The sequence below is a fragment of the Hemicordylus capensis genome, chromosome 6 (assembly GCF_027244095.1).
Source record: "Hemicordylus capensis ecotype Gifberg chromosome 6, rHemCap1.1.pri, whole genome shotgun sequence".
NCBI lineage: Eukaryota > Metazoa > Chordata > Lepidosauria > Squamata > Cordylidae > Hemicordylus > Hemicordylus capensis.
In genome coordinates, this window is record NC_069662.1 from 30,202,909 (window position 1) to 30,214,773 (window position 11,865).

At 39.9% G+C, this 11,865-nt stretch overlaps 1 protein-coding gene across 1 annotated transcript; it reads left to right on the forward strand.

Moving 5' to 3' along the window:
- Positions 1–694: 694 nt before the first annotated feature.
- LOC128331084 (olfactory receptor 14A16-like) lies at positions 695–4,255 on the forward strand. Its single transcript, XM_053264445.1, has 2 exons — positions 695–712; positions 3,305–4,255. The coding sequence occupies exon 2, from the start codon at positions 3,317–3,319 to the stop codon at positions 4,253–4,255; it is 939 nt and encodes a 312-aa protein (XP_053120420.1). The 5' UTR covers positions 695–712; positions 3,305–3,316.
- The last annotated feature ends 7,610 nt before the right edge of the window (positions 4,256–11,865 follow it).

Genomic DNA, 11,865 nt, shown 5'->3' on the forward strand with positions numbered 1-11,865 from the left:
AGACTTGACTACTGCAATGCACTCTATGTGGGCTACATTTGTAAGTAATCCAGAAACTGCTATTGGTACAAAATGTGGCAGCCAGGTTGGTATCTGGGGCAAACTGAAGATCTATTAAGATCTTTGTGAGAGGTCTGCCTACAGCTGCCCCCAGATCATCTGGTGGTGACACAGGGTTGGGCCATTTTTATAGCTACCCCAAGGCTTTGGAAGAAATGTCCTGTTGTAAGAACTTCCCCATCTAGCAGGTTTTAAAAGAGTGCTCAAGACACATTTATTTCACAAAGCCTTTTATAAGCTGTAAGTTGGTTTTTATTGTTGTTCTGCTGTTTTAAATTGTTTTGATTTGGTTTTGATTTGGTTTTAATTCTGGTTTTACTGTTCACATTGTAAAGTGCCATGAGATAATGGCACGTGGTGGTATAGAAATGTAATACATACATACATAATATCAATGTGCGAATTGACTCTATGGAAAGCCCATTTGAGGTAATATCTAAGTGTCAGCTGACTGCATGGAAAAATTACATCTGAGGTAGTATCAATGTGTGAGCTGATTCCTTGGAAAGCGTTGTATCTGCTATAATATCAATATTCCATCCTAGCTGACCCCATGATATATGCAAGCCATCCTTCACACTGCAGTCATCAATGTCTTAAATTTAAATTCTTATTAAACCTACAAAAATATATGAAAGAGGCTAATCTCCAATAAGTAATTTCCATTCTCTCTCTCCTGCTTCCTCTAATAGGAACAATACTGATCCAAACCACTAAACCACTCTTTCCTTCTTCTGGAATTCTCTGATATTTGGGAACTATAGATTTCCCAGGGCGGCTCCATCACCTGAAGGGAATATCTTACAATGCTTACACTTCTAGTCTCCCTTTCATATGCAACCAGGGTGGACCCTGCTTAGCTAAGGGGACAAGTCATGCTTGCTACCACAAGACCAGCTCTCCTCTCCATTATTGTCACCTTGTTTATCTGCACTGGTATTCTTGCCTACATATGTCCACCTGGCAAGGCTCCCAAAGATCTGGTTCTGATTATTGCTGTCCTATATGCCATGTTGCCACCCATGATGAACCCAGTGATCTACAGCATGAGAAATCAAGCGACTGGAGTCTCACTGTCTGAACTTTTGGAATGCAGATGATTTTTCAGGTGTCAAATGTATATAATTCTTTTAGTTTAGACTGAACTTAGTGCATGAAATAAACAAAAATTCTCATCCACATTATGTGATCTACCTAACGGTCATGTCTTTCCTTATCTCCAATGCCATCTCTGTCTTCTGGTGTCCAGACTCTGGCTGCTCACATGATCTGAGTATGATGCTTTCAGTATTTTATTCACCCATTATGAGACCAGATTCCATTGTGAGACAGAAAAGTGGGGTACTGGTCTGCAATAGAGAACAAAGGCAAAGGAAATGCAGATATGGAAAGTGAGGGGGTTGAAGAATGAAAAGAAAGAAGACGGAAATAAATAAATGTAAGAGAACTCTGGAAGAAAGGGGGCTGGAGTGAAGAAGGGGAGCATCAGGAGGGATGGACAGAAGAAGGGAACAGGATGAAGAGAAGGAAGGGTTGATTAGGATAGGAGGAGGAGGAGAGGACTTCTCCAGGCACACAGAATGAAAAAAATAGAGAGAGGGATAAGGGAAGAGGAAGGGAAGGGAAGGAGAAAGGTAACACATACAAATGAAATCTGTTCCCCCTCATGCTGTCCATCATTTTTGTGTGCATTCAAATAGTATATCAATATTTGATAAACATGACCCCCATCACAGTACCATGTATAATGTATTGTGTGGCAGAAATGCTCCATGAAAACTCCCATATACATGAGGGGTTCTGTGGTGGCAGAATCACATGATTTGTGTCCCTGAGCAATGAGCCAAGATCCAGTACCTGTTCTCTCACTCTAATGTACCTACCACTGACTTAATTTTATTACATTAGCAGAAGTATAAACCAGGGAGTTAATTATTCTTTGGGTGCTTGTACTGCTGACTTATTCTCTAGACACTTGAGAATAAGTCACATGGAACACAAAACGTGTATAAATTAAATGACAACTTATTGCCTCTATGGACACACTTTTTCATTGTCTAAAAGAAAAAGGTAAGAAAGCAAATTTTCATGGTCAGATATACAGTACTTGAAAGTGGCAAAGAGAAGCAATGATCAGGTTAGGGGGGGAAATGAAAATTAAATTAGTAAGTTATATATAACAAAACTGCAGCATTAAACTTAGAACTTTCCAGGGGCCTCTTTATATATAATGTGGACATAAAGTTGCCATACTGACAAAAACAAAAAGCTTCCACATGGTAGTTCTATATCTTCTACAGCCACATTTAAAAGTCTCTTAACCCACATGACAGACCCAGTGGTATATCATACCTGTGCGTGGCCATAGATCGGTGGCATGTAATTTGATTCCCAAGTAACAGACTAGACATTAAATTAATGTTTCTTTCAAAATAATATAGCATTTAAAATATTTATTAGTATTTTGTATTGACATTAAAAATGTATTTGGTTGAGTATCAACGTAAAGTTGAAAACCGCCTAGAGAGGTCTATATCAGGTGGTACAGAAATTCAATAAAATAAATAAAAAATAAATATATAACATGAAAATTGGTATCTTCTTTGTCTTGGGATACAGGGGGGGGGGGAGTAACCTGAAAATTTGTATCAGCTTTGGGGGAAAAATAATTTTCTTGTTTGCCACTTCTCTATTGCTACATAAATGACAATAACAATTTACAGAGCAAGGATGCACCACTGCAATGAGAGACTTTGAAAGTACAAAAATAAATTAAAAAGCACAGAATTAGGTGCATTGCTTTATGATTGTATACCTAGGAGTAAACCCTATTCTTCTGGTTCATAATAATAGGGCTTACACCTAGGTATATATTCTACTGTGTTCAATGGGATTTATTGTGCATAAGATCACAGCTTCAGTGGACTAGGAAAAAAATTAAATAGAAAAAACTAGTATCACAAATAATCCTTTTTAAGGGACCAAAGCAGATATTACAGTGGTTATTATTTCCTGAGGTCTGCATACACCTGCCTACACTAATGATATCTCTAGGCAAGCAGGCTGTGCAGCAGTAATATATGTAAAACCTCTGAACAGCGGGTCAAACAACACAGATTTGTTAATTGTAAATAATGATCAACTGCTGTGGATAATTTTTGAATAAAACCAGGCTCTAATTGTAGTCAGTATTCTTTGTGTTTCCTTGTATAGGCATCATGCAACCACAGGGTGGAAAATGTTCAACAAAACCTTCATGTCTGAATTTCTGCTCCTGGATTTATCAGAAGTTCGAGAACTGCAGATGCTATTTTTCACTGTGTTCCTGGTCTTGTATTTAGGAATTGTGTCTGGCAACCTTCTCATTATTTCTGCAATCGCTCTTGACCGTCACCTGCACACACCCATGTACTTCTTTCTGATGAATTTGGCCATGCAAGATATTGGTTCTATTTCTGTCATTATCCCTAAATCCATGTCTAATTCCCTCATGAATACCAGGCACATTTCTTACTCTGGATGTGTTGCTCAAGTCCTCTTCTTTTTCTTCTTTATAGCATCTGATTTCTTCCTTCTTACCGTCATGGCATATGATCGTTATGTTGCCATTTGCAATCCATTGCAATATGAAATGGTAATGAACAAGCAGGCCTGCATCCAAATGGTTGCTAGTGTGTGGTTTGCAGGCCTTCTCTATGGAGTGTTACATACTAGTGGCACATTTGCAATCCCTTTCTGTTCCAATGTTGTCAACCAGTTCTTCTGTGAAATCCCACAGTTACTTAAGCTTGCTTGTTCTGACTTATACCTAATTGAAATTGGAGTTGTTGTGTTAAGCGTTCTCATTGGTTTAGGTTGCTTTATCTTCATCATTGTAACTTATGTCCACATTTTCACTGCTGTGCTGAGAATCCCCTCTACGCAGGGAAGGCAAAAGGCCTTCTCTACCTGCCTTCCCCATCTCATTGTCTTTTCCACATTTTTATTTTCTGGAAGCTTTGCTTACCTTAGGCCCACCTCTAACACCCGATCGTATCTTGATTTGTCTATTACTCTGATATATTCCATACTTCCACCCATGCTGAATCCAGTGATCTACAGCATGAGAAACAAGGAGATAAAAAATGCTATATCAAAGATGCTTCTGCATTGTCAGCATTTTTCTATGAATACAGTGTCTTGTTTTCATTTTTAAGGATGTCTTCTGTGTGTGTGTAATTAAATTTTTTTTATTTATTTATTTATTTATTTATTTATTTATTTATTTGACATTTATTGAACTCAAGGATCAGTAGAGTAGGTATTATAGCTGAATCTCTGACAAACACAAAATAATCTTATATAGATTAACTAAGAGTTTATTCAGAAACATTTCCATTTTCTCCTTTCCCTTTCCCTCCCTTTTCCTTTCTGACTCCACCCCCCAAACACACACACACACACACACACACACACACACACTACAGCAAGGATTCTCAACGTTGGGTCCCTAGATATTATTGGACTTCAACTCCCATAAACCCAGCCAAAGGCCACTGGGATCTCCTGTCAGACAAACTTCTAAACAACATAACGTAAAAGATAGTTAATAGAATACAACAGTAGGTTTAGACAGGAGGACACAAAATTACCTATCTGTCCTGAAGTCAATCCATATTCAAGACTTGACTGTTCCCCTCTTATTTTGTGGTGCCAAAGTAACTGAATTTTTGGCTGCTACTAGTGCCACTGCCACCACCACCATCACTGCCTTCCCACTTACCAAACCCACATGCCCACTCATCTCCCTCACCACTTGCTGGACCTACAATTTGCTGCCATATACCACTTTTCAACAAAAGTTCCCAAAGTGGTTTACATAGACAGACAGACAGACAGACAGACAGACAGACAGACATACATACATAAAATGGTTCCATGTCCCCAAAGGGCTCACAATCTAAAAAAGAAACATTAGGAAAAAACATAACCAGCAACAGCACTGGAGGGATGCTGTGCTGGGGAGGAATAGGCCCAGTTGCTCTTTCCCCGCTAAATAAAGAGAATCATCACTTTTAAACGTGCCTCTTTGCTTAGTTAGCTGCTGCCTCCACTGCTTGCTAGCTAACCTGCCAGCTGCTTTTTGTCCCTTGCTAGCTGTTGGTGTCAGCCACCTGCTTTGCACTGGAAGGCTAATGCAATACCATGCTCATGCCAGGTGGCAATATTGCATCAGCTGGCCAGCAGAGGGGCAAAGCAGGTGGTTTATTTTCCATTAGCTAGTGGGGGCTATAGAGTGGTGGGTGAGCAAGCAGGCAGTCTGGCAATGGGTGGAGGCAGTGAGAGCAAATGGCAGGGCTGCATTGGCAACCCTCATGGCATTGGCACCTCTCACTGACACCAGCATCTCTGGAGGGAAACAGTGAATGCGGCCACTCAATTGAAGTTTTCCTGGAGAAGGAAAAAGAAGGATGGATGAGGAAAGGAGGAGAGGTGAAGAGGGGCCTTCTACAGGTGCACAGAATGGAAGAGAGGCAGAAGGGAGAGAAAGGAGACTAATGTATGTGGAAAGGAAGAAAGGTCACATGTAACAATAACAAAACCCATTCATTCTGTTTATAATTTTTGCTGGGCCTTCAACTAGTATATCAAAAAGTGATAAACGTGTTCCTCAATCAGACTACCATGTACAATGTAATGTGTGGCAGATATACAAATACCTGTAAACATGAGGGGCTTTGTGGGGGCAGAATCACATTATTTGAGTCCCTGAGCAATGCGTCAAGATCCAGTAACTATTCTGTCATTCTAATGTACCTACACTGAGTTAATTTTATGCTAATTCATTAGCAGAAGTATAGCCCAGGGAGTTAATGATTCTTTGTGTGCTTCTACTGCTGACTTATTCTCTAGACAACTGAGAATAAGTCACCTGGAACACAAACCACTATAAATTAAACAACTAAGTGTTGCCTCTATGGACAGACTTTTTCATTGTCTCTAAAAGAAAAGGGTAAGAAAGTAAAATAATGTTCATGATCAGATATACAGTACTTTAAAGTGGCAAAGAAAAGAGATGTTTTCAGGTCTGGGGGGAAATTAGAAAAGAAAGTTTTTCATACCATAACTTTACTATAGATCTATGCCAGTGAAGTCATGCTTTATGCAGTTATATTTCTTTGGGGGCTTGGCTACTGCAGAATTCTATCTCCTTGCTGTCATGTCATATGATAGGTATCTAGCAATATGTAAGCCATTGCATTATGCAACACTAATGGAGATCAGATCCTGCCTACAACTCGCAATTGGTTCTTGGCTCATTGGATTTCTGGTTGACTCTTTAACTACTTATTTCATGACACAGTTAATGTTCTGTGGACCCAATGTGATTGACCATTTCTTCTGTGATAGCTTCAAGATCCAGCTGCTGATATTCATTGTGTCATTCCTAGTTGGATTGCCACCTTTTCTTTTAACCCATTCCTCTTATGGTTACATCATAGGAACCGTTCTAAGAATTCCATCTTCTGTTGGGAGGAAGAAGGCATTTTCTACTTGCTCATCACATCTCATTGTGGTTACACTCTTTTATGGGACCATAGTGATTGTGTATGGTTTACCAAAAAACAAGTTCACTTCAGGAACTTAATAAGGCTTTCTCTGTCATCTACACTGTCTTGACTCCACTGGTAAATCCTTCTGTGTACAATCTGAGAAATAAGGACATTAAACAAGCCTTGAGAAAAGCTGTCAGACATGTTGTAAGCTGATCATAAGAATCTCCCAGTTTTGTTGCCTACCTTTTGCTCCACATGGGAACTTGTTTTTAAAGTTGTCAGGGAAACTTATGTTCATGAACAAAACAGCTGTGAAACCAGTTCTGAGTCTTGTGTTTGTAAAAGAGAACCCCATAATGTAACATGGAACATCAGTGTGGAAACTGAGGGGACTTCTATGAGGACCTTTTGATTTAAGATCACAAGGGGAGGAAAAGTTGGGGAGGAAAGCTGCTATTCAATGGGGAAAAAAAAGGGAGGGACACAGCTCTTCGGTCTACATAAAAATATCTTTATTCCTGGGGAAAATGTTCTGTTTCCCCTGAAAATATCACTTTATTTATAGATGCAAACAAACTCTCTCACAATCCCCCCTACTTAAACTTTTAACTGAATTTTAAACAAAAAAAATCTGTCATATCTCAATTTCTTTGTGAGCTTGTTTGGAATTATAGAAATAAACACTGCCACATACATGTTCTAGTTTTACCCAAAGAGTAGTTCATAAATCCAATACTATTGTTTTAATAATAAAATAATAATTTAATAATAATAATAATTTAATATGTAGTTTGTGAACTGAATTTTCTTCACAGTGATTTTCATGTTTTTTAAAAAGTTGCAGTAGTTAAAAAATATTTGTAAATTCATTCTCCAAAACTGCCCTTTCAGAGTGTTCATGAAGACAAATTTAGTTTTAAGAATAAATTTATTTTATGAAAATAAAACATACAATATGTAACAAAAGTAGAATGGCACTTCCTCTTGGAAATGGGATGCAGAGGTATTTGATGAGGGCCCTGGAGGAACCAGGGCACTTTCCAGATTAGCCCCTATCACTGTGTCACAACATATGTGCTATGTGTGCTTCCATAATTCCTGTGTTGTGACACCACAGTCCCTACATTGTCAGCAGGGTGCTGTTAACATTTCAGATGCCTTGTTTCAAATTTTATTGCTGCGATTTAATGTTATAACATTGCATGTCTTTTTGCAAAAAAGTAGCTCTTTCTGTTGTAGAATCTGGAGATCATTTTCAATTTGATCATGCTCAGTCGAAGCATTTAACCATGGTTTTAGGGGTTAAACTGGAAACTGCCCAGTACTGGCATCTGAGGATAAAATGTTTTGATGGAGTTGACGGAATCAAAAAAGAAGCATTGTTTCCCGAGGAATAAGCATGTAGTGCAAATAGCTCATGCTACATGGTTTTTTAGTCAAACACACTTTTCAGGATTTTGAAGCACTACACGTGTTTGCAAAGCTTCCTGACAAGATAAGTGCTCAGTGCACACACTTCCTGATCTCCTCATTAGGTTTAGGATTTCACACTTTCCCATCCCTCATCTCGGAAGTGGGGAGCGACCCAAAAAACATGTTATATGGGAGATCTGTGGTGCTGTGTCCTGATATTTTCATTTTCACTAAAAAATGAAATAAAGGAAGAATTTAATCAGAGCAGCAATGCTGGGAAATATTTCTGATATTTCCTCATGATAAACATTGGCCCTTAAAAGCTATTGTTAGTGCCAGGGAGGGGCAATTCTGTTAAAATAAAGCATAAACACTCCTTCCTCCAAAGCTCCTGTTCCAATAAAATTCAGAGACACCTATTCCTGCTTCAAAGTAGATATTAGAATGTTAGAGAATAGTAAAGTCGTTTGCAGGACTGAAATCCATGGTGATTTGGGAGGACTGGGAAGAAAAAGGCAGGAGTATACCTCCCTTCCCTCAAAACTTCTTCTTGATCCCATAAGTGCTCCATCATGCACATGATAGCCATTGCGGTGAGAGTTGTGGCATACTGGAGGCTGGGGGAAATCATCCTGGCCTCCAAAAATCCCATAATGCAATGCATGTGGAGCATGGGTAGGGTTGCTCATGTGAAGTGCTGGAATTGAGGCCAATATCAGTGCTGCCTACCTGGGTAGCCCTGGAATTTAACCTGATCTTTTACCTTGGTAAAAAGTGTGAGCATGCCCTTTTCCCCAGATACGTAGTCATGTGTATGCTCGGGCAGCCTGAGCAGACACAGAGCTGGTTGCCTAGAGCTCTCAACTCAGAGGGGGATCCCTCAATGTACTGCACTCCTGCACAGTGCATTGTGGGGTATCTGGAGGCCAGGATGCATTTTCCTGGTTCCTAGAATGCCACACAGCTTGCTGCAGTGCTGGTTGTGTGGCCACACAAACTGAGCGGCTGGGATCAATGTTGGATCATCTGGGGAGAAGGTAGGTGCTATTGTGCCTTTCCCCTGCTTTCCCTCCCTGGCTCAGCAAAAGGTCCCGTGAATGACTTTGGTGTGTTGTTGCATATGGGAGAGCTTTAATGTAAATTAAAGCAGTTTGGAGTCATCTAGGATGGAGAGATCAACTCTGTGATTTCTTCAAAGGAGAGAGAGATTGAGATTTAATTTGAGGCTTGCCTTTCAAATCTCTTCCATCTTTCAATTTTTGCCTTATTGCTACTGCTATTGCAATTTGTCACTATATGTACCTTGATTTAACCAAGGTTTGAGTATTCATATATATTTTAATTATTCTAACAAATAAAGAGATATTAGCAGAGAAATGAATCCCATTCTTTTTTATTTGTCTGGACAATGGCCCTGAGTAAACCATAAATATAAGGTTTGAAAACAGCTTTCCTTGGGCTTCATATTTCCTCCATATTAGTAAACACATGCCAGTTTCCCCATGGATCTTCTTTAGTGATCTGTGATAGTCCCTAGGAGATAAGTCTCCCAAGTGTGCAAGCAGAACAATAACTATTGATAAATGTTACTCTCAGAACATAGGGATATCGCATATGCAGCCTTATATCATTCATCCCTTCACCCAAAGACATATATGTCCCTGGCTAGCTTGAAGTAGCAAAGGAAGAGTAAATAGCTAATGATTTGAAAAATCCTGAGTAAGCATGTGATGTGACATCACCAGAAGAAGAGCTCAAATAGGAAGAAATAACCAATGGGAACAAAAGAGTAAGTATCTAACCTATAATTTTGTCTCATCGTCTCAACAGAAGGTCATCACAGCCTTTAATTACTGATCAAAAAATTAAACGCTAAGGCTATTCTCCTGACTGCTTGAAAGGAGGCCAAGCCCGCTTTCAAGCCATTGTGAAAACTGCAGGCGAGCCTGGTGGTTCAGCGGCAGCTAGCCCACCTTTAGGGGAATACCCTTCCCCTAAAGTGAGCACTCTGCTAACCCCGTTTCTGCGATCATGAGTCGACATGGCATGACTCATGAGGAGACCCCTGACCAGGAGGCTAAAACAAGCCTCCCAGCATCGGGGATCTTCCCCCAATGCCCCATGCACTTGTGCAGGGCATTCTGGGACTTCTGGGGGCCACTCTCCCTGCAGAACCCTATTAGGCTCTACACACCGATTGTGTGTAGAGCCTCACTGCCATACTACATCAGCTAGGAGCTGTGCACTCTTCAAAGGCTGGAGGATCGGAATTGGATCTTTTATCGCAGCCTTGTCTTGAAATGGAGTGCGGTATGGGGTGCAGGAGAACTGGGCCTCGTTGAGTGTTCTTTTTCAATTCAAGTCAAAAAGCAACCAAGCCCACTCTGAGCAGCTGCTGGCAAGAAACCCACCAAGGAGGCCACCCTCCTAAATGGGGTTAAGGGAGCAAGTGCTCCTTTAAACTCCTTTTTTAGTGCTCCTTTTTGTCTGACAGCCCCAGCTGCTTGCCTGGTCCAGGGATTATCTGTGGAGGAGGTAAGCTTTTTTAGGCTTCCTCTCTCCTTGCACCCTCAAGCCCTTTCTCACTGATTGTGTGAAAGGGCTCATAATTTATTTTCTGCTTGCCCATCCATATTGAAAAGTACTCCCCAACTACAAGCATGAATCTATAGTGGGAGTGCCACCTCATCACCTTGTTTTTATTTGAATCCCCAGGTTCTTTGATATTAGAAATCAGGGGGTTATCATAAATTCAGTCTCCTCATCATTTTGAGTAAATAGAGGTATTATCTGTATTTAACCTCTGTTTTTAAAGGGGCTCATCTTAAATTCAGAGTCATCTTGCATTCGAGCAAATATGGTAAGAAAACTGGAATCTGTTTCTTTGTTCACCATCCCTGCTTACCTGAAGCACCTTTGTCTTGTCTGGATCAAGTATTGACCCACATCCATACCATCACCTCGAGGCATGGTTGAGAACTTCCACAGCTTCCCTGCTGCCAGATAGAAATGAAATATATTGCTCAGTCTCATCAGTATACTGGTGGCATTGAACTCTGAATCTCCAGATGATCTTCTCCAGTGGTGAAGTTAATATGTGAATATTAAATCTGCCTGAGGGAGAATACTGAGCTACATGGAACATCATACAGTATGCTAATGGCCATTGTGTTGAGCTGGGCAAAATTACACCTTAGCCCCACATTTATGTTTCTGAAAAAAATGTATTAATGTCAAATATGTATTATAGCCTTAGTTTCAAAGTGATAAATGATATGAAGAAATATGTCATATATTGCACTGTAACATTGTTTTATCTGCTCTGTTATTTTTCCTTTGGCATGCTCTTGCTCATTCTGTCACATCCTCAATGTGTTTCCTCCATTTCAGTTCTCCCTCTTCTCCCATTATTCCTTTCAGAAAATTAAATCACTCTTTACAACTAGATTTCTATTCAGTCCATGCTAGCAGTCTTGAGAGTTCTCTTCTACTTGTAGCACTCACAAAAAAACAAGCACAAAAATGGTTTTTTGTTCTTGTATTGTATTGACTAATTTTGAATCACATAGCATGGGCAGTTTCATGCTTGCCTATATGCCACTTGCTTTCTGTACATTTGATTATTGTGTATATGTTCAGCTGTTGCAGGTGCAAGGTGATTCCATTAAACGTGTTTGCAGAAATGTCAGATGATATCAAACTTCCATCTGTGGTTGCCAATGCACACCTGTAAATCTGCAATTCATATTGTAATGAACCAGATGATAAATATCCATGTATGGGCCACGTTCCCGATAAGCACACACACACCCCGCCGCCCCATTCTGTCTCTTCTGCTTCTTCTTTAGGGATTAAA